The sequence below is a fragment of the Rattus norvegicus genome, chromosome 6, assembly GCF_036323735.1.
Source record: "Rattus norvegicus strain BN/NHsdMcwi chromosome 6, GRCr8, whole genome shotgun sequence".
In the NCBI taxonomy this organism is placed as follows: Eukaryota; Metazoa; Chordata; class Mammalia; order Rodentia; family Muridae; genus Rattus; species Rattus norvegicus.
Genome location: NC_086024.1, coordinates 26799467 through 26822344, shown reverse-complemented (window position 1 = coordinate 26822344; position 22878 = coordinate 26799467). Strand labels below are relative to the sequence as shown.

Genomic DNA, 22878 nt, shown 5'->3' with positions numbered 1-22878 from the left:
TTTTATTTATTGTTCTATGTATAGGTATTTTGGGTGTTATGTGTCTGTATACCATGTGTGTACTTGGACTCAGACAAGCCAGAAGAGGAGGTCAGATCCCCTGCAAATAGAATAGCAGATAATTATTAGCTGCAATATGGTTGCTAGGAATAAAACAGTCAGTCCTCTGAACCACTGAACATCTCTCCAGAACCAACTTTATTCCCTTCAAATTTAAATGTTTTAAAAAAGACAGATTTCTAGAAATACAGTCAGATCAGTGGTTAGATACGAAAGGAGGTAGGAGTGGGGATTAATTACACATAGCAAGGGTGAACTTCCAGGGGCGAAAAATGTTCCAAAGCTTTATTATGGCAATGGTTTTACAATTCTATACAATTAAAAGTTATTTAAATTATATAGCTATTATGGTTAAATCTTTGCTATATAAAATTATGTCAGTAAACCTTTTTTAAAACATTGTGTTTCGTGAAGCTGGAAAGATCAGTTGCTGCTCTTGCCGAATGGCCTTGTTTCTTGAACTCACTTGGCAGCTCACAGCCTTCTGCAATTCCAGCTTCAATTCTTTGGCTTCTGTGGGCACAAGACAAACATGCAGTACACAGAAACATCCAGAGAAATACTCATATATACGAAGTAAAAATAAATCAGTCTTTTTTAAAATGTGCAGTTTCCTGGTTCTGGCCTTTAGTCCCCTAGCTAGTCACAGCAGCTCCGAGGCAGTATTGTATGTAATTATATCAAACAGGCACGAGCGAGAGCCAAGCTAACCATCAGCCGCCGAGTCTAGAATATCTCATTAGCTAATCTTAGCTTAATAAATGAGACATCAGTTTTTATAACTCTTTTATTAAATTGGGCTTTACTTATAACTCTTGTGATATTTTCAGACACGACTACTTCTACTTAAAAACCTGTTATGTAAACAAGGAAGTCCACTGACCCAAAAAGAACTTGCTCAACTGGCGAGGTAAGTGCGTTCATTCATCTGATTGATTCGCTGTCTTATGGCATCTGTTTTGTTTGTAAAGGTTTGTTTAAAATAAGCTAATATGAAAGTTGTATAAATAGACCATGGCAGTGGTGACACACAACTTTAATCCCAGCTGGGAGGCAGAGGCAGGCTAATCTCTATGAGTTCAAGTCCAGCCAGGGCTGCATGGAGAAAGTGAGTCTTAAAAGCAAAACAAAACAAATGTTAAAACAAGCTTATCTGAAGTGTGCAGTTGGTTTACCAGAAACTTCTTTTCCTTATCTCTTACTTCCTTTACTTTCTTCCTAATAATAGAATTTCTGTTTTCTACTAAACCTGTACTAAATAGCTAATAACAATATTGTATTCTTTGTAAATGAAGTTTATACACGATATTAAGATAATTTGAAGAGTAAAATCCCCTCATTAGTTGAGACCAACACAGATATATTCATTTATACTTGCTCTTTTGTGTTAGGTGCAACCACTTTTAACTTGTCAGAAAACACTCAAACAGGAAGTTAAGGTAAAACGCTTGTATAGCAAAGCAGGGTGAGGTTTAGTTGATGGTGTTAGAGCACGGCCTTTAGGACAGAATTTCCACAGCCTAAGAGTACCAGGTCACACTCCCTGCAGCTTTCCCTGAGGAAAAAAGACTTAGGTGCGGTCTCTGCCCTGAGCTGACAGCTCTTTAAGATATCTGACTCTTCCGTACTCTGTCACATATGCTTTACTGAACTACATCATGTGATGTTAAACCTCCCTTGACCCCTGCAAGACTTAAGAAGACGTGAGATATATTCTTCGTCCTGGAGATGTCTGAGGAGACTCCTCAGGCAGGGTGTCTGCATGGCTGTCCCCCTGAGGCAGGCCTATTCTTTCTCATTCCTTCTTAAGGAAACTCCTCTTCAGATTTTAGTGGGACTGACTGCTCTTCCAGAGATCCTGGGTTTGATTCACAGTACCCAGATGGCAGCTACAACCTTCTATTTCCAGTCCTCGGGGATCTGATGCCCACTGGCCTCCTATGGCACCTTCGTGCATGTAGCATGCATGCATGCATACATACATACATACATACATGCAAGCAAACACCCATACTATTAAGAAAAACCCCAGAACTTATGTAGTTGAGTAGTAACTTCCTAAGAATACCTAGTTCTTGCCTGGCAGTGGCAGTCGTCACTTTTAACTGAGCATTCAAGAGGCAGAGGCAGGTAGATCTTTTTGAGTTTGAGGCCAGCCTGGTCTACAGAGTTGATTCTAGGACAGCCAAAGCTACACAGAGAAACTGTCTTGAAAAAACATACAGAATAATAATCTTCCCCTCCTCCTCCTCCTCATTCTCAGATGCCGGTAAGAAGGAGCACCTGTCGGCTACCGTGTCTGCTGAGGTGCCCTGCTCAGTGGGCCGCCTGTGTACAACTGTTCTATGCCAAATACTTTTTATTTTTTTCTATCCTTATTTAAAGAAATACACCTTTTTAGGTTCTACCTCACTCAAGGAGTACTCTGCCAGGAAAGAGACTAAGTAACTTACCAAACAAGTAATTGTGGCTAGACATGGTACTCCTATAACCTAGCACTTGGGTGATAGAGGCTGCCAGGTATCTACATAACAAGCCCCTTCCTTAAAAAGAGAAAAAAGTAAGTGGTTTGGTGTTGACTGGATACTAACTGTTAGCAATTTAACCTTTCCTAGTGATATGTTTACAACTTAGTATGACCTGCCTCACAGTATCTGAGGTGGTTTGCACGTGCTTGGCCCAGGGGTTTGTCACTGTTAGAGGAGGGGTGTCACTGTGGGCACGGGCTTTGAGACCCTCACCCTAGCTGCCTGGAAGTCAGTCTTCTGCTAGCTGCCTTCAGAACAAGAGGTGGAACTCTCAGCTCCTCCAGGTCCACATATGGCTGGACACTGCCATGCTCCCCACTTGATGATAATGGACTGAACCTCTGAACCTGTCAGCCAGCTCCATTAAATTAAGTCTTCTAAGACTTGCCTTGGTTATGGTTTCCTTTCACAGCAGTAAAACCCAAATTAAGACAGTATACCTTATTCTAATGTAGAGGTACATTGCATGTGCCCTAATCATCTCCGTGATAGCTGTCTTAGGATGCATGTAGGCTCCAGGTTGGACTGGCATGAAGGAATGGTTCTCTAATGCTGAAAACTAGGTGTGAAAAGGAGCCAGCCTTAGACTGTGCCCTTAAAAAGTTACACCTCGACACTGAAGACGTGGCTGTGCACTTAGGAGCACTGACGGCTCCTGCGTAAGTCCTGAGTTCGGTTCCCTAAAGCACCCACAGAGGGTGGCTCACAACTACCTGTAAGCCAACTCCAGCTCTAAGGGATCCAGTGCCCCCTTCTGGCCTCTGTGGGTAACCGTCACACAGTTGTGTGCATACATAAAACCAGGCACACATACACATAAAATAAATATATTTTTAAAAGAATGAAACTACTTAACTGTTAGCTTGCTTCTAAACTGAAATAGTATATTCTTGCTGTGTAAAGGTGTGTGTGCTCCTTCTGTTGGGACTTTTTATTTCATTCACTATATAGTCAGGTTAGCTTCAGACTTGTGATCCTTCCACCTATACCTTATGAGGTGTAGGATTGAAGGGAATTCTTTTTTTAATTTTTTTATTAGATATATTTCTTTACTTATATTTTAAATGGTATTCCCTTTCCTGGTTTCCTGTCCATAAGCCCACATCCCCACCTCCTCCCCCATATGGGTGTCCCCCACCTCCACCTCCCTTACCACCCACCCCCTGACATTCCCCTGCACTAGGGGTCCAACCGCTTCCCCTTCCACTGGTATCCCAACAAAGCTATTCTCTGCTACATATGCAATTGGAGCTCTGGGTTAGTCAAAGGGAACTTTTAATCTGTAGAGAAGATAATGTATCATCTCTTGCTTCCACTCTGCAGAATGACTGATGGATACTCTGGAAGTGATCTGACTGCTTTGGCAAAGGATGCAGCACTGGGTCCTATCCGAGGTGAGTGTGAAGGCATTTGAAACACTCGAGCTTTGAATGGACTACGTTGTGTTTAGTGTCTTGAGAGATACAGAGTTATACATCCTATTTATTTTATGTGTGTAAGAGTTTTGCCTTCTTACATATATTTGCACCATATACATGCAGTGCCCACAGAGATCAAAAGATACCCTATAACTGAGTTACAACCAATTGTGAACCGGTGTGTGGGTGCTAGGAATTGAACTCCCTGACCACTAAGTCACCATTAGTATAAAAGAAGCAAAGTTGGAGCTGGAGAGACGGCACGCAGTGGGGAGCACTGGGCGCTCTTCTAGAGGGTCTGGGTTCAATTCCCAGCACCCTCATGATAGCTCACAACTGTCTATAACACCAGTTCCAGGGGATCTGACCCAGTCATACATGCAGGCCAAACACCGATGCACATAAAATATCATTAAAAAAAGTTAAGTTGTATCACTGAAACACTTGATAAAATACAGTGTCTAGACCAAAGGTCAGAAGATATTTTTGTGAAAGATATCAAAGAAAATAGTTTAGGTTTTCTGGAAAACCTGCATTCTCTGCTGCATGTTTTCATCTTTTTTTAATAAACAATCTTTAAATCATAAAACAAGGTTGGCTAGGTAACTCAGCTGTAAAGAGAACCTGAGTTTAGTTCTCAGCCCCAAGGTCCGGCAACTCACAAGTACCTTAACTCCAGCTTCCGGGGTATAATGCCTCTAGCCTCTGGAACATCTGCATTGGACTTGTACAACACCTTCTACACACACACACACACACACACACACACACACACACACACGCAGATTAATTATAAATACAAGAAGTCATTAAAATGTAAAGCAATCTGCAGAAGATGTAAAATGTTCTCAGGAGCGTGTTTGTTTGTTTGTTTTAAAGATTTATTTATTTTTTATAAGTACACTGTAGCTATCTTCAGACACACCAGAAGAGGGCATCAGATCTCTTTACAGATGGTTGTGAGCCACCATTGGTTGCTGGGAACTGAACTCATGACCTCTGGAAGAGCAGTCGGGTGCTCTTAACCGCTGAGCCATCTCTCCAGCCCCTCTCAGGAGCATTTTACCCTGCCCCTTTTATAAAACCTTTTCTTCCTTTCTAAGATTTTTCAGCATTCATCCAAACCCTGAGTTGTACACTGATCTCTTTGTGGGGTTTACATAGTAATCTTTAGATTAAAGAATTGCTGTAGCACAAATGCTGGCGAGGATGTGGAGAAAGAGGAACACTCCTCCATTGTTGGTGGGATTGCAGACTGGTACAACCATTCTGGAAATCAGTCTGGAGGTTCCTCAGAAAATTGGACATTGAACTGCCTGAGGATCCAGCTATACCTCTCTTGGGTATATACCCAAAAGATGCCCCAACATATAAAAAAGACACGTGCTCCACTATGTTCATAGCAGCCTTATTTATAATAGCCAGAAGCTGGAAAGAACCCAGATGCCCTTCAACAGAGGAATGGATACAGAAAATGTGGTACATCTACACAATGGAATATTACTCAGCTATCAAAAACAATGACTTTATGAAATTCGTAGGCAAATGGTTGGAACTGGAAAATATCATCCTGAGTGAGGTAACCCAATCACAGAGAAACACACATGGTATGCACTCATTGATAAGTGGCTATTAGCCCAAATGCTTGAATTACCCTAGATGCCTAGAACACATGAAACTCAAGACGGATGATCAAAATGTTTATGCTTCACTCCTTCTTTAAAAGGGGAACAAGAATACCCAGGGAATAGAGAGGCAAAGATTAAAACAGACACAGAAGGAACACCCATTCAGAGCCTGCCCCATATGTGGCCCATACATATACAGCCACCCAATTAGACAAGATGGATGAAGCAAAGAAGTGCAGGCTGACAGGAGCCGGATGTAGATCTCTCCTGAGAGACACAGCCAGAATACAGCAAATACAGAGGCGAATGCCAGCAGCAAACCACTGAACTGAGAATAGGACCCCCGTTGAAGGGATCAGAGAAAGAACTGGAAGAGCTTGAAGGGGCTCGAGACCCTATATGAACAACAATGCCAAGCAACCAGAGCTTCCAGGGACTAAGCCACTACCTAAAGACTATACATGGACTGACCCTGGACTCTGACCCCATAGGTAGCATTGAATATCCTAGTAAGATCATCAGTGTAAGGGGAAGCCCTGGGTCCTGCTAAGACTGAATGTGATTGTTGGGGGGAGGGCGGCAATGGGGGGAGGATGGGGAGGGGAACACCCACTAAGAAGGGGAGGGGGAGGGATCAGGGGGATGTTGGCCCATAAACCGGGAAAGGGAATAACACTCGAAATGTAAATAAGAAATACTCAAGTTTAAAAAAAAAAATTGCTGTAGATCTCTCGACAAGTCTTGAGAACAGTGTTAGTGACCACAGTTAGTCTTACTACCTGGTACATAAGTGCATCTCATGAGTCTACAAAAAAACTAACACTAAATCAAAGCAAATAGATTTGAACCAGACTTTACATGAAAGGCCACCCAAGTGGTTGAGTTTTCCCCATCTAAACTGGACTTAATAAGTGCAGTAGCAGGGTTGGGGATGTAATAAATGCAGTAGCAGGGTTGGGATGTAATAAGTGCAGTAGCAGAGTTGGGATTTAATAAGTGCAGTAGCAGGGTTGGGATTTAATAAGTGCAGTAGCAGGGTTGGGATTTAATAAGTGCAGTAGCAGGGTTGGGATTTAATAAGTGCAGTAGCAGGGTTGGGATTTAATAAGTGCAGTAGTAGGGTTGGGATTTAATAAGTGCAGTAGCAGGGTTGGGATTTAGCTCAGTGGTAGATGCTCACCTAGGAAGCGCAAGGCCCTGGGTTCAGTCCTCAGCCCCAGGGGGAAAAAAAAGAAACAAGACAAATGCAGTAGCCATCACAAAAATCCTATGCATGTACAGTGCATATTGTATAAAAGAAAAGTTTTTGTTTTTGTTTTCTGAAACAGTCTTTCTATTTATTTTGTCTGTATTCATGAACTCACAATGTGGTGCAGATTGGCCTCACACTTGTAGGGATCTACCTGCCCCCCCCCCCCAAGTGCTAGGATTGAAGACGTGTGCCACTGTGCTCAGCTGTTTTACTAATTTTGACAAATCTGAAATACATAGCATATATAGTACCTATATGTATGTATTTATGTCTCTTACTATCGACATATGGGGTATCAAGTAAAATAATATTGCATGTTTATTTAACTAGAGTAATAGGTGATAGTTTAAAAGATTTACAGCAAGGTGTAGTGGCATGTGCCTTTAATCTCAGTACCAGGGAGGGAGGGATAGATCTCTGTGAGTTCAAGGTCAGCGTGGTCTATGTAGTTTTAGACTGGTGAGGACTACATAATGTGTGTATCAAAAAGGGAGGAGGGGGGGTTGGGGATTTAGCTCAGTGGTAGAGCGCTTGCCTAGGAAGCGCAAGGCCCTGGGTTCGGTCCCCAGCTCCGGAAAAAAAAGAACCAAAAAAAAAAAGGGGAGGAGGGGACTGGAGAGATGGCTGTTTTCTCTTGAGAAGACAGGCTTCCTCTTGAGAGGACTAGAGTTCAGTTCCCAGCATCCAGATTTCAGCCCAGCCATCTGACAGTGCAGTTTTAGGGAAAAAGCATGCTCTTCTGGCTCTGCAGGCACCAAGCATTTATGCAGTAAACAGACATACATGTAGGTAAAACAGGCATACATAAAAAAGAAGTAAAAGACTTTCAAACAGATACTTAAAGCTTTTTAGACTGAGTTCTACAAACCTACTAATAGGAAGGCATGCTGGCCCAGGCTTGTAATCGCAGCTGTTTAGGAAGCTGACATAGGAGGGATGGCTGCAGTGTAAAAGGGAGAGCATCAGGGTACAGCACAGTGACTGAGCATTGCCTAACACATCCAAGGCCCTGGTTCAGTCCCCATACTACAAACAATCAACAGTGACAAAAAAGCCTAGGGCTAGGAGATGACTCAGGTTAGAACCCTTGCTGTGCAAAAATAAAATCTTCCTGTGTTTGAATCTCCAACATGCACATATAAAAATAGACATGCTTCCACAGGACTGGGGAACATTTCCCAGAGCTTAGCCTGCTAGCTTAGCCAAATAGTGAGTTCTGTGTCAGTGAGGTAATTTGCGCGCACATGCTTTGGTACAAGCTAGGAGGTCAGAAGAGGAGCTTGTCTCTCTGAACTAGGTTTTCGTGACAAGGCTAGAAGTTTACAAACCTAGCAATTCTCTTGTGCCCAGTGTCCTTGGAGCAGAGGATATGCACAAGGTACTGGACTCTGGACTCCAGGCTTCCCGCTTGTGTAACAACTGCTGTGACCTCTCTAGCCCCCAAGGCCCTGTCTTTAAGGAATAAGGCAAACCAGAAGACCTGAGTGCACAGTAGGCATCCACACACATGTATAATGGTCACATATACATACCAAAAATAACACGTTAAGAACAGGGGAAAATAGAAGCTGGCTGTATGGAATCTGAGGGAGCAGTCAACGGCAAACAAAGTTGTTAAGCGTAAGATCACTGAGGTTGACAGTATATATAGCCAGGCGGTAGTGGTGCACACCTTTAATACCATTCAGGAGGCAGAGGCAGATGGATTTCCAAGTTTGAGGCCAGTCTGGTCTACAGATGAATTCCAGGATAGCCAGGGATACACAGAGAAACTCTGTCTCAAAAAACAACAAAACCCCAAAAACATTGTATGTGTAAACAAATGTGATAGGACAGTATGTCACCAAGCCCAAGTCTTGGTCCTACACTGATTCCCAGCTGCTGTCAGGAGTCCCACATTTGTGTAACAGATACCCCTCAACCTCCCAAAGACAAGCCTTCGTGGGGTGGAGGGTCCTCAAAGACAGAATTATCTCAATCTCCTCAAACCCCTCAAAGTGAGAACCCCACTCCATCCCCCCCCCCAAAAAAAAACAAAACTGAGGGACCCATCTTGCCTCAGAACATTCTTTGAGTCTCTCAGGAATAAAGCCCTGGAGGCTGGAAACTATCAGATGGAGATCCCTCCATCTCCTAGAAGCAGCCATCCAAAGGGCCAGGGCCAGTCAGCTTCTCAACAAGAATAAAGTCACCGCTGTTGTCCCTTCATTACTGAGTAGTAACAATTACTCATAAGCAGAGGTTCTCCAGGGAGATGGTAACTGATTGGATTGGGGTTGCTGAATTGGTTACTTGTTTCTGCCTCTATGGAGAGCAGAGGAAGGAGGGATGCTCCGTGGTTAAGAGCACTTGTTGCCCTTCTGTAGGAGTCAGGTGCAACTTCTAACACTCACGGTGGCTCTCAAACATCTGTAACTCCACGTGCATAGGGCCTGACTCCTCCTGGCCTCTGCAGGCACCAGGCATGCACATGGTGCACAGACATACATGTATGCAAACACCCACAATGTGTGAAATCATAATAGGAGTGAAGGGCTGAGAGATTACGATTAAGGGCACTTGCTACTCTTACAAAGGACACAGGTTGAGTTCTCAGCACTGCATTGGGTGGGCTACAACAACTTGTAACTCTTTCACACATGTGACATACACAAACGTGTGTGCATATGTAAATGGTTTTGGGTTTTTTTTTTTAAGAAAAAGGAGAAACTTGTAAATCATCTTCTCTGAAATGTCCGTTGTTTGTTTGTTTGTTTGTTTGTTTGTTTGTTTGTTTGAGACAGGTTTCTCTGTGTAGCTCTGGCTATCCTGGAACTCTGTCTGTAAAACAAGCTGACCTCAAACCGCAGATATCTGCATTCCTCTGCCTCCTGAATGCTGGGATTAGAGATGTGCACCACCAGCCAAGGGTCAATTCCTGATAGTGACACAGGAGCAGGAAACTCAGGGAAAGTGGGTGGTCGTCAGTCCTTTCCTGTGGCTGTGCTAGGGACTGGGGGTCTCACAGGCTGGAATAACCCGCTGCTGAGCTTCAGCCTCAGCCCCATTTGTGTCTTAGAGAAACTTAGTAATCAGAAAAATGTAGCTATAAAGAAGGCAAAAATTTCTTATTAAAAAAAGAAATCGGGGCTGGGGATTTAGCTCAGTGGTAAAGCGCTTACCTAGGAAGCGCAAGGCCCTGGGTTCGGTCCCCAGCTCCGAAAAAAAGAACCAAAAAAAAAAAAAGAAAGAAATCTAGCAGCTGGAGAGGTGACTGAGTAGTTAAAAAGACTAGCTGTTCCTATAGAGGACCCAGCACCCACATGGCAACTCAAAGCCAACTGTATCTGGCCTCCACATGTGCCAGCTGTGCCTATGGTGCAAGAACGGATGTACATGCAAACAGAATACCCACACACACAGATTAATTAGAACACTCCTTTATAACCGACAAGTTGTATTTTTTTTTTTTTTCCGGAGCTGGGGACCGAACCCAGGGCCTTGCGCTTGCTAGGCAAGTGCTCTACTGCTGAGCTAAATCCCCAACAACAAGTTGTATTCTTTTTAGTTCTATTTCAAGTTTGTAAACTGATGTTTGGGGCATATGCAAGAAATTGAATGCCTACATTTATTCCTGACACAGTAGTACCCTTTTGTTTTTATTTTTATTGGTTTTTCTTCCTTTTTTTTCTTTTTCTTTTTCTTCTTTTTCTGGAGCTAGGGACCGAACCCAGGGCCTTGTGCTTGCTAGGCAAGCGCTCTACCACTGAGCTAAATCCCCAGCCCCTTTTATTGGTTTTTCAAGACAGGGTTTCTCTGTGTAGCCCTGGTTGTCTGGAAATTCACTCTGTAGACCAGGCTGCCTTGAACTCAGAACTCAAGAGATCTGCCTGCCTCTGCTTCCAGAGTGCTGGGATTGCAGGTGGTGCCACCACTGCCTGGCCAGAGTAATACTCTTTTGTAAGCATTCGTAAGTTTTGTGTGTTCTCTATGTGAATATCTCTTGACTTTAAGGATATGTATTACACAGGTGCCATTAGACCATTGTACTTACATTTGCCAATAAGAAACTTGAACTTCAGAGGTGTTTAAGTATCTACTTAAAATGTTTTACAGAACTGAAACCAGAGCAGGTGAAGAACATGTCTGCCAGTGAGGTAATGCTGTTTTATGATTACTTTGTTTTCATTTGAATCCTCTAAAACTTTTACTATGTAAACAGTTTTTTTCTAGTTCGTTAATTAGAAACAAGAGAATTTTAACTTTGTTTCATTTCAAAATATAAGGCCTATAAAATCAATAATGATGATTTTTTTGGTAACAGTTAAAAATACAGTGGTTTTTCTCTCATCAAGTTATCTAAGTACTGAATAGAAAGTCACAAGAAAGGACTTAATTTGGAGGAGGATACATGTGTGTTGCTGGGGAAGTGTAGTTCAGTGATAGATGCTTGCCTGTATTTCTAAGGCGTTGTGTTTGGTCCTCAGCAATGTAAGTAGTAGGAAGTTAGTTGCACAGGCCAGCCTCTGACATGCTGTTAAAAGGCAGCATTTCCTTTAAAGCCTCATGTTTATTGTTACCGCCCCTTTCCTTCATGACAAACCTGGCACAGAGTTAGTGATGTGGATGTGGTTATGGTAAATAGAACGTGACCAGTATGCAATCTTATGGAATTCTGGAGAGAAAAACTAGAAGTAAAATAAATTTTGGTTGCTGTCTTTGTTACCTTTTTATTGTTTAAAAAAACCAAAAACCCACTATGACCAGGGTAGCTTAGAAAATGGCAGCTGTGGGGTTGGGGATTTAGCTCAATGGTAGAGCGCTTGCCTAGCAAGTGCAAGGCCCTGGGTTTGGTCCCCAGCTCCGAAAAAAAGACAAAAAAAAAAAAAAAAAAAAAAAAAAGAAAATGGCAGCTGTGACCAGCCTGGCAGCAGCAGGCAGGCAGGATACTGGGATACTGAAGCAGTAGCTGAGCGCTTACTCCTGCAGCAAGGCCACGTTTCCCACCCTTCTCAGCTTCACCGACTGCACAACAAGCATTCAAGTCTATGAGCCTGTAGCGGCTGTTCTTACTCAAATCGCCACAGTTACTCTTCCCAGTCGTAGAATTAAGTAATTTTCCCGTTTGTATTTTGTCAGATTTTTCTCTAGTGTATTTCTTTAGTGAAGAAAAGATATACTTTGAATTGTGAATATCTACGAAGCGAAATACAAGTAATAAGAGTACAGTGGTGTACATTTTTGTAAAATATCTTATATAGCAGTAATATAAAAATACATTTAAATGATTAGCATGATTTTCTAAGAATAGGTCTGTATCTGTTGTAAAATTAACAAACTTCTAACTTTTGTCCACTGTACATGGATCATCATTTGTGGCCATTTTTCTTTACTCTAGATGAGAAATATTCGATTATCTGACTTCACAGAATCCTTAAAAAAGATCAAACGCAGTGTGAGTCCTCAGACTTTAGAAGCATACATACGCTGGAACAAGGACTTTGGAGACACCACTGTTTAAAGGAATGAATGCCTTTGTAAGCCCACAGGACGCTGTACTTAACAAGAAACAAGAGCTTCAGCTACAGGAACCTAGACTTCGTTTACAGGACTTTTTAGAGTTTTCATTTTTGTGCACCAAACTTGAAGAGGAACAAGAAGACAGATCTAAATAAAATATGCAATATGAATGGAACTTTTGTTTAAGGCCTTCTTGTGTGATGGTGATGGTTTTCTCAATGGGCACTGTTAGAGCACAGCAGAAATACATTCTGGGTTATTACTGATAATAATCATTATGTAAATAATAATTTGTATATTGTGTTCAGATGAAAGTATTCCAGAGACAGTGGATGGTAGAAGACACAAAGAGCCCTCTGTTTTCTGTCTCCTGTGTTTTCTTGCAATAGTCTATTTTCTGGCTTCCTTTCCTACTGTTCCATTAGCACCCTAAGATTGGAGTAACAAGCGCTCCAAGCATTTTCCTGCTTTCTTACCAACTCCAGTGTGCCAAATGGAAATCTTCCCATCTGCAGAAAGAGAGCTATACTGAGGCTTTTCCCACCTAGATCTACAAACATTAAACACTTAATATGTTCTTTTTCATGTTTTGTTTTTCTGTTGTATTGCCTTGCTGCCAACCAGTTTAGAAAGCAGTTTCCTAGCCACACAGGAAACCTGGCACAGCCGAGGTTTGGAAGTCTGAGTCACTGTCTGTGTAGCATGTATATCAGTCCTCGGTGCCCTGCAGTGTTCTTTTCTAATATGTCAGAAGTTCACTGTAGACTTAATGTACCCCATCTGAAATTCCTTTCTGTTTAAATTACTCTGATATTTAGAGAGCAAGTTTTAACTTACAGTTGAGGCACAGGTTTGAGAGAAGGGACAGATCAGGAGGTCAGACATTTCTGGTTTATTGCTATCACTTCCTTACTGTTTACAGACAACTAAATGCCAGTGGCATTACCACCTTTTACTAATTACTGTCCCTTCCATAAAACTGAAAATCCTGAATTTTTCTACAGGGCATATATTTTATAGGTTTCTTGTGCTTACTTTGTAACTAAAAAGCGCTAGTCTGTTGATCTACCTTTTGTTTCCATAAAATGTATAGTAACTCTTTGTTGTTTGTATAAATACGGCTGGACTTTTGTTATAAAAATGCATTATAGGAAGTAGAGGCTCATGTGAGGCCTTTTCAGAATTGTATAAAGGCAAATAGATATTTGCCGCTAGTTTACTGGTTAAAAGTTTGTTTACAGAATTTTTCTTTGGTGCTTAAATGATGCTATGTAAACTTTCATGGGTAGAAAGAATAATTTTGTGATAGTAACACTCAACTTTTCATGTAAGAAACATGTTTGAGAGAACACACTAAAACACTTGCCCTTTCCCCCAGATAAAATTTTATGATTAAGACATACAACCTCAATTTTACCCTTGGTCTTGTTAAAGATTTAATACTTCAACATAGAAGATGTATTATTTCTTAGAATCATGCGCTGTTTTTAGCTGTAATTTAAATCACATCTTTTAATCATGACTTTTGACATCCCTGGATCATAAAAATTAAGTTTCGATCAATAGGAAAACAAATTTAAACCAAAGCTGTGTATAAGTTTTGTTCTGGCAGTCTTTTTAAGGTCTCAGATGTTACACAGTTATAAAACACTGATGATGTCACCCCGTGAAGATGGTGAGAGGACCTCCAGCAGTCCTAACCCAGAGCATCTGCAATAAGGCTCTAAAACTGCATTTTATTTCACGTAGGAGGTGACTAATAACATTCCTACTATTTATGTATTAAGATGGCCTTCAGCTCAGCGTTCAAATAGGAGAGCCTTTAAAATCCTAGTTCATTCATGATTCTTTCAGGACAGGTATTAGGAGGTAACAATTTAAATATCTAAAAGATGCAAACTGAAGTTAACCTAAAATTCCGAATCAAAGGTGTTCCTGCGTGTCTGTCTGTCTGTCGGTGTAGAGAAGCACCTTTGTTCATCAGGTTGGTGGTTTCAGCTACTGTAGAAAACGTTGGCTGTGATGCTGCTGTATGGCCCAGGTATGTTGTAGGCCATTTTGTTATTGTCTTAAGATAGGAGCCTAAGCTGGCCTAGAACTCGATGGGTAGCCTATAAACACCTTAAACTGATTGTCATGCCTGCATTTCTCACGCACTGGGCATGCTGGTGTGCACCCACACCCGGAGGGAGGTTTGCTGGGGTTTTCTAAATTAACATTAGATTTTAATTAATTTTCGATTTGTGTCGAGCTCTGTTTACTGTTCAAGATGTTTAAATAAGAAGGATTGGTAGTTCTCCATGTTAACATGACAGAGTCCTTGTAAGCTCGGTGAACTTACTGGTCACCTAACTGAGCCAAAGGAAAGACTCAATACGATCTTTCCGGATCTGCTAGGGCTATAAAGCTTTTCCGAGACTAGACGCCCATTGAATTTATTTTTGTCTTTTTGTGTTTAACAGGACAAACAGAATTTTAAGTTAAATATATGTGGCATTCTTTGTTTATACTGTAAAATTGTTTATATATCATACAAAAGCTAATTCTTTAATAGAATGAACTACTTAACAGCTTGCTTTTCGTTTTCTTAAGTCAGATTTTCCTTTAAATGTCTTGTCTCAGTTTTAGTCTTTTACTTCTGCAAAGCAAATGACTTAAAGAGTACGTACAGCTACATAAAGTGGGTTTTTATCGTAATTAATTTTATTGTAAATAAATGACAAACTTTGTTTTGCCTTAATTTTTATACTTTGAATCTTTTATTTTTTCAGGGGTGATAATTTCATGGAGTATTTTGTAACTCTTGTGCCAATAAACTCTTGAGCAGAACATGCAAAGCAGTGATAGAAGGTTCTGGATAGCAACCCAGACCAGTTTTAAAGGACATAAATTCCTGTTTGTAGAGCTCTTGTATATTCAGTTTCCAGCTTGTGTAGTTCATTTGAAAATGAAATTCAAGCAGAACACAGTGGACAAGTTCAGATGAAGAAGCTCCTGAAACTGAGAAGGGAAATCTTGGAAAGGTACTGGATAAGTTGGTCTCATCATCTGCAGTCCTTTCAAATTCTTATACTTTTGAAAATTTTAGGTCTAGCAGGATATTCAAAGGAACCCAGCAGATAGCCAGGTCTAAAGAGCTGACCAAAGGGAGCACTGCTGTGCTCCAGCCCTTCCTTGTGTGCTGAAGGTCAACTGCTACAGTAATCTGCATCCCAGCCTGAGCTGCTGAGACCATCAGTAAAAGACAAGCCTGTGGGGTAGTGAATGTCTAATTCCTGCACCCTAGAGGCAAAGTGGGCAGGCTCTTGACTTCTGAGGCCAGCTGCTTCTACACAGTAGTGGTTCTCACCCTTCCAGATGCTGCCACCCTTTAATGCAGTTCCTCAGGTTGTGGAAACCCCCAACCATAAAACTGTTTTCATAACTATGCCATACCTGTAATTTTGCTACTGTTATGAATCATAAATACCTGTGTTTTGATGGTTTTGCATGACCCTGAGAGAATGATTGACCAACAGTTGCAGGCCAATCAGGGAGGGCTACACAGTAGACCTGTCTCTAAAGCCAAATCAAAGAAAAAAAAAAAAACTGAAAGAGCAAAGAATGCACAAAAAAACTGCTACTTGAGGGAAGTTTAAAAATTAAAAAATGGGGCCTGGAGAGATGGCTCAGGGGTTAAGAGCACTGACTGCTCTTCCAGAGGTCCTGAGTTCAATTCCCAGCAACCACATGGTGGCTCACAACCATCTGTAATGGGATCTGATGCCTCTTCTGGTGTGTCTGAAGACAGCAATAGTATGTTCCTGTTAGTAGAACAAATAAATCTTTTTTAAAAATTGAAAATGGGGCTGGGGATTTAGCTCAGTGGTAAAGCGCTTACCTAGGAAGCGCAAGGCCCTGGGTTCGGTCCCCAGCTCCGAAAAAAAGAACCAAAAAAAAAAAAAAATTGAAAATGGACAGAAACTCTTGACAACTTAAATAATTTCACAGTGTCAAGGTTATCTTTTTAATAGTTTAAATCCAGAATAGATAACAGCATTCTTGAGAAGAAAACAGAATCAAGAGTTTTCACCTTAGTACCCAGGGTCAAATACACAGTACTATCTAAGTTTCCAAAGTAAAGTTATGTAATCTACAATCAAAATACATGGAAAGACATGCACATATCACCCCTTTTTCAGGAAAGAACAGTAGATGCCTTGGGAATGTTGATTAATTTGTAGAAGGAGGCAATAAAACTTAATTTTTAGCAGAGAAATAGAAATTACAAACTCAAAACCTAATAACAGAGTAACTGACTCAAGCATTCTATCAAATGTTCTTAATGCTAAGCCAGTCATCAGAAGGACTGAACAGGAACATAAAGGTTTGTGACCGTGGGACAGCATCATGCCTGAGGTAGGAGTTACAGGAGAGTAGTGGAGAGGTAACTGTGATTGTGGAATTCTCTCCACCCCAACCCCAGTCAAAAGAGATCACTGGGCCACAGAATTTGTAAGATGGGGATTTTAAGACTCCTCACCTGTATTTAGTTGTTCGGCAACAGTGAACCATGTGTTAGGAAACATGTAGTGGTAAACTTCAAATCTATCTTGACAGATGCCGACCAAGGGCTATCTTAAAAGCAAGACCTAAAAAGAACAGCTTGGGGCCTGGTGGACTTGAAATCATTCCTGTGGTAATCCAGAGTAGGATGTCAGACTAGGTCCTTTGAAGAGGTCATCTACAATGATGGGCTATTTAAGTAAGGGCAGTCAGTCAAGAATTAGGACCGTGAAATAGAAGTGTGAGAAAAACTATTTTCAGTACTGAATTTCAATCTAAGAGGACTTAACAGGCCCTGGGATTCTCCTGGGGTGGCTCTCATTGTATTTATCTTCCCCTTGTTTCCTTGAACTCAGGACCTCTGGAAGAAAGTCTGCTTTTAGCTGATGAGCCACCTCTCCAGCTCTCCTTTTGTTGTTGTTGTTTTGGGTTGGTTTGTTTGTTTTTGAGATGGGATTTCTCTGTATAGCCCTGGCTATCCTGGAACTCTTGCTATCCTGGAACTCTTGCTATCCTTGAAAATCTTGTAAACCAGGCTTGAGTCAAACTCAGAAACCCTCTTGCCTCTGCCTCCCAAATGCTGGTATTAAAGAGATGTGGTATTCACCACCCAGCTTGAAATTCACCTTTCCAATGAGATATTTGCTTTAGTTTATTCTGCCTGGCAAACAATCGTTTTTGTTCCAAGAATACTTATCACTCAGAAATGAATCTCACCTTGAAGTTTTTCTGAGGGGCTGGAGAGATGGCTCATTGGTTAAAAGTGTTTCCCGCTCAGTCCTGAGGACTGAGTTTGAATCCCAGCACCTGTATTTGGTGGTTTACAAAAGCCTTTTAACTTACGCTCCAAGGCGTTCTAATGTCCTCTTCTGGACTTTGCAGACACCTGAACACACAAATGAAATATTAAAGAAAAACTTTTCTGACCACTTATGAATAAACTACCCAGTCAATATACATAACAACTCCCCCACCCTCCTTTTTAAAAGACAGGGTATCATTGTGAAGTTCTGGCTGGCCTGGATCTCACAGAACTCTGCCTCTGCCTCTAGCTACTAAGACTAAAGGCATTATCCACCATACCTTAGCACCTTAGTCTCGACATTATACTACTTACAAGTAACTTTAACTTTTTCTTCTTGCATGTGTCTCTTACTAGAATACAATTGCACTAAGATGAGTGCCTAATAAATGAGGTCTGCAGATACAATCTTTTTTTTTTCTTTTCTTTTTTTCAGAACTGGGGAACGAACCCAGGGCCTTGTGCTTGCTAGGCAAGCACTCTACCACTGAGCTAAATCCCCAACCCCAGATACAATCTTTATAGACTGTTAAAACATTACTGTGTAAGAAAGAAACTGTAGAGATTTAAAACTGTGTTACAGGATAAACCAGAGTATGTTAAATTCAAAATCAGCTATTCTGAGTTCCACACTAGCTTGTGAAACATAAGATTTAAGGTTTGTTTCAGATTTTTAAAAATACTTCATTCTTGGACAGTTTGGTAGTATATAATAAATTTTAGCCATTGTCTCACCTCACCTCACCTCCCCCACTGAAACCTTTCTCCCTAAGAAATCCTTCTCTTATTGTCGTGTCTTTGTGGTATTTTTGGTGATGAAGTGTGCCTTGAATTCAGTTTCCTGCCACAGCCTCCCAAAACAGGCTACACATAGAAAATAGTGGACTCCAGCTACAATCGCTTATTTTTCCTTCAAATTTGAGATGACCGCACTAACTGGGGTGGCTGACTGTGACCTACTCTAAAGCCCAAGTATGCTTGGACTCAATATTCCTACCTGTTATTTAATCTATAGGGTTACAGGTATGCACCCAGTTTAGGCAATTGGAACACTGTGTGTCACCGTGGGTCATACATAAGGGCTCTATTACCTAGTGGTCCTCTTAAACTGCAGTAGCCTCGTGGATGATTGGAGTCAATCTGGAGCCTCAGGAGGAACCATCTTTTCAGCCTGCTTTGTGTGTGTGTGGTTTTTTGTGTTTTGTGGTTTTTGTTTGTTTGTTTTTGTTTATTTTAGTTTGGTTTGGTTTTTTTCCTTTTGGGGGTTTTGAGACAGGGTGTCTGTGTAGTGCAGGCTTCCTGCCTCAGCCTCCAGCGTTAGAATTATACACAGGCAATGCTGCACCCTGACCGGTGAAGTGCACCAGTCAAGTGTGCGTGGAGGCCAGAGGACAACCTTGTACTCAAGGTTGACGTCCGTCTTAGTTTTTGAAATAGGGTCACTCAAGGATACCCTCGCATCTCCTTCGTGAGTGCTGAGATCAAACAGGCATGGCCACCATTATGGAGTAGGTACCTGTGATTTAACTCGAGTCCTTGCGTTCTTAAGTCACGCGTTTTCTGCGACATTATTTCTAATGAAACCGAGTTGGGAATTGGATAAATGTATTTTAATATAGGCTAAGTCTATGTAGAGGGGCCTGGCCTTGAACTCACCGAGACATGCCAGGTCTTGCAGTGACATTTGTTAATGTCCCTGATTCTTCATTTTTAAAACAGAAGTATTAATGTAACAAACTCACACCCAGGTAGAAGCGTTTGAATAGTCTTCAAAGTTCCTCCCAAGGTGATTGATAAAAGCCTACCCTTTGCCTGGGCAAGCAGCCCCGCCCAGAACAGCTGTAATCCGCCCCGGTACCCGGAAAGAGGGTGACCTTGGGCACATGCGCAGTTCCGCCCCCGCCGTCCTGCAACCAATCCGACTCTAAGGCCCCTCCCCTTCCGCTTGAGAAAAGCGAATTCTCAGAGCGTCTTCCGGCGGGAGCTGTACGGCTCCTTACCATGGTGAGTTGGCCATGGGGTGTGCGGGATTCTTGCGGGGTGTTTCCTCCTGCTTCCTCGCCCGAGCACCCTGCTCTACCACAGCCGCTCGGAACCGCGTGGTCGAGGCTGCGCTGGGGTCCCCAGAGCTCCGGTCATTTAAGGGTTCCTGCTCTGTGCCTTTACAGCTGGGGATCCCAGATTTTCCTGATGTTAAAATTAAAACATCAGCTGAAAACAGGTGAACACCATCAGTGACTAGGGTAGCGATGCTTGAGCGGGGTTTTATAGGGCGTGTTCACTCGTTTGCATTTGCATTTTAGTGTTTAAATATAGCTGGGCACTGACCATTCTCCTTTAAGCACCAGCGGCTACAGAAAGGGTTAGTGGAGCAACTAGTGAAAGATTCTAGTATACGCAATGGTTGTTGGAATATCATGTTTTTCCTAAATATCATTAGGTTAATTAGTTTTTGTGTTAAGCTGAGTATTATGACATATGCCTGTGGCCTACAACTCAGTAAGCTGAGACAGAAGGGTTGCAATTTGAAGTCCGTCTGAGTTACATAGAGACCCTACCCGAAAAAACAATATCTAAAAACCAAACAACAAAACTCACAAGTCAAACATGATTCTCCCAGTTTTACTTAAAGGTGAACAGGTGGTTGCTTTTCAGATGTCAGGATGCTGGCCAAGCCCTTACTGGTAACTTACATATGACAATGACATATTTCTGTTCTTACTGTTTATTCTTTGGATAGTAAAAAAAAAATTAGGGGTTGGGGAATTTATCTCAGTGGTAGAGAGCTTGCCTAGCAAGTGCAAGACCCTGGGTTTGTCCTCAACGCGGGGGGCGCGGGGGGCGGGGGGGGACACAAAATAACAAAAAAAATTACATAAAAATGTGAAATGAAGATCTTTTAAAGAATTTCCAGTATTATTTTAAATTGTGTGGGTATGTGCTTGTGAGTGCAGCTGTCTGAGAAAGCCAGAGACATTAGATCCCCCGGAACTGGAGTTATAGGCCGTTGTGAGCAGCTGTGAATGCTAGGAATCAATCTTGGGTCCTCTGGAAAGAACAGTTAAGTGTTCTTAAGTACTGAGCCATCATCTCTCTGGTTCCAAGTTTTTTGTTTTTTGTTTAATTTTGTGTATGGCTGTTTTGTGTGCCTGTTTGCTGGTGCACGAAGCACGTGCCTGGTGCCTGGGGAGGTAAGAAGACAGTGTTGAATCTTCTGGAACTGGAGTTACAGACTACTGTGAGTGCCACATGGGCACAGGGAACTGAACTTCTGTCTTTGTAAGAGCAGTAAATACTCTTAACTTGTGAGTCATAGTTCTAACCTTTGATAGAGGGGAAATCACTCAGTACTTTCATAAAATTTCATTAATCCTTTGGGTACAGAAAATGGGTAAAATAAAACAGCTGTGGTGAATGCCTTTAATCCCAGCACTCTGGAAGCAGAGGCAGGTGGGTCTCAGAGTTCTAAGCCAGCCTGGTCTCTGGTCTATAGAGTGAGTTCCAGGACAGCCAGCGCTATACAGAGAAACCCTGTCCCAAAAAACAAAAGCAGGGGATGTAAAATTTAGCTCTTTGTGGGGAAGAACAGTGACCAGACAACCTTCAGTTATTCCAGCTTTTTTTTTTTTTTTTTTTTTTTAAATCTGGGTTTCTTTGTTTATTTTTTTCATCCTCTAGGCAGAGCTAGTGATGAGCTGCTCTCCCAATGGCCCTCCCCCTGAGCTTTTAAGTACACTGTAGCTGTCTTCAGACACACCAGAAGAGGGCATCAGATCCCACTACAGATGGTCGTGAGCCACCATGTGGTTGCTGGGATTTGAACTCAGGACCTCTGGGAGAGCAGTCAGTGCTCTTAACCACTGAGCCATCTCTCCAGCCCTATTCCAGCTTTAAAGAAATAACCATGCACTATGTATATATATATGTATATACATACATAATAGCTGTGTCATTTGAAGTAGACCTTGTACCTAATTTGCATATGTCATTCCATTTGCCTGTGTTATTTGTGGAGGCCAGATGTCAGTGTCAGGTGTCTTCCTTAACTGTTTCCCTTTTTCGTTTCCCCCACGTTATTTTGAGACGTGGTCTTCGACTGATCTCGGAGCTCATATATTCTAGACCGGCTGGTCAGCAAGTTCTAGGAATCTTATTTTTCTGCCTTTCTGAGAATTGAACCTACAGCCTGATTTCCCCTTGTGGAATGTAGGGGAGGGAAGAGCAATTTTATATTTATAAATACCTGTTTCATAAAACACCAAACAAACAAGCGGAGGCCCCAGATTTTTCTGGTGAGAACATTAGACACAGAATGAAGTAATAATATATGGGGTCTATGCATGTGGACTTGTAAGAATGTGCTGCAGACCACACCACAGGCCCAGACTTGTGTTGTCTGCTCGGGTCTGTTTTCAGGTTTACAAGGAAATGGTTTTGTGACTTTCGTGTCCCGAGGAAGAAAATTCCCCATGTGAAATGCAGTGTTTTCTTAGAAAGTGGGAAGAAAGTAGAACAATCAGCATCAGTAAAGTTATTAATCATTGACTTCTGATTCCTGTGACAAGGCGGTGACTGTTGTGTGATAACTGTCCGACAGTAACCGCACAAAAGCGCTGTAGTTCAGAATACTCTAAGAAGACTTCATGCCAAAGGTGGAACATGAAACAGTCCTGGGTAACCTCCGCAGCCATTCTCTCCCCTCCTCATTTACTCTCTGTGCGTGCGTTATGGGTGCCTGGACGCACGTGAAGGGCAGAGGTCAGTGTTAGGTTCTTCATTCTCTGCCCACTTTATTTATCGTGTGTATGTGGTATGTGTACCTGTGCGTGTGCGAGTGTGTGTGCGAGTGTGTGTGTGTGTGTGTGTGTGTGTGTGTGTGTGTGAGAGAGAGAGAGAGAGAGAGAGAGAGGGAGGGAGGGAGGGAGGGGGACATTGGGATCTTCCTCAGTCAACCTTCACATATGTATTATATCACTTATTTATTATTTACTTGTTTTGAGACAGAGTCTCACTGTGTAGTCAGCCCAGGTTTGCCTCAAAGTCAGAGACCCTCCTACCTCCGTCTTGCTGGTGCTGGGATTAAAGGCATGTACTACACCCTGCCTCTTCACATTTTTGGAGACATGAACTCATCATTCCACTAGGT

The 22878-nt window shown here is 42.0% G+C and overlaps 2 protein-coding genes and 1 long non-coding RNA gene across 10 annotated transcripts in view; 2 read left to right on the top strand and 1 right to left on the bottom strand.

The window, feature by feature from the left end:
* Positions 1-15125, top strand: part of Spast (spastin) — a 51237-nt gene extending 36112 nt beyond the window's left edge. For all 4 annotated transcript variants that reach the window (XM_008764486.4, NM_001108702.3, NM_001414954.1 and 1 more), the window contains 4 exons: positions 891-970; positions 3912-3982; positions 10982-11022; positions 12264-15125. In XM_008764486.4, coding sequence (XP_008762708.1) covers positions 891-970; positions 3912-3982; positions 10982-11022; positions 12264-12386 — 315 coding nt within the window. In that variant the 3' untranslated portion in view covers positions 12387-15125. The remainder of the gene's footprint in view (positions 1-890; positions 971-3911; positions 3983-10981; positions 11023-12263) is intronic.
* Positions 318-19647, bottom strand: LOC103692563 (uncharacterized). Of its 4 annotated transcripts, none has more exons than XR_005505716.2 (3): positions 19389-19647; positions 17648-17816; positions 318-570 (listed from the first exon to the last, which is right to left on the bottom strand). It is a non-coding gene; the product is annotated as an uncharacterized LOC103692563 (long non-coding RNA). The 4 variants fall into 4 exon arrangements; XR_592892.3 differs by having other exon boundaries at positions 318-573; positions 19389-19628; XR_005505717.2 differs by having other exon boundaries at positions 318-573; positions 19475-19600.
* Positions 19648-19688: 41 nt separating this feature from the next.
* Positions 19689-22878, top strand: part of Slc30a6 (solute carrier family 30 member 6) — a 29853-nt gene continuing 26663 nt past the window's right edge. Inside the window, exon 1 of one of the 2 annotated variants that reach the window (NM_001277279.1) lies at positions 19689-19736. In NM_001277279.1, coding sequence (NP_001264208.1) covers positions 19734-19736 — 3 coding nt within the window. In that variant the 5' untranslated portion in view covers positions 19689-19733. Of the gene's footprint in view, positions 19737-19811; positions 19954-22878 lie in introns of those variants that run through there. The other variant, XM_039111896.2, reaches the window with a different exon arrangement.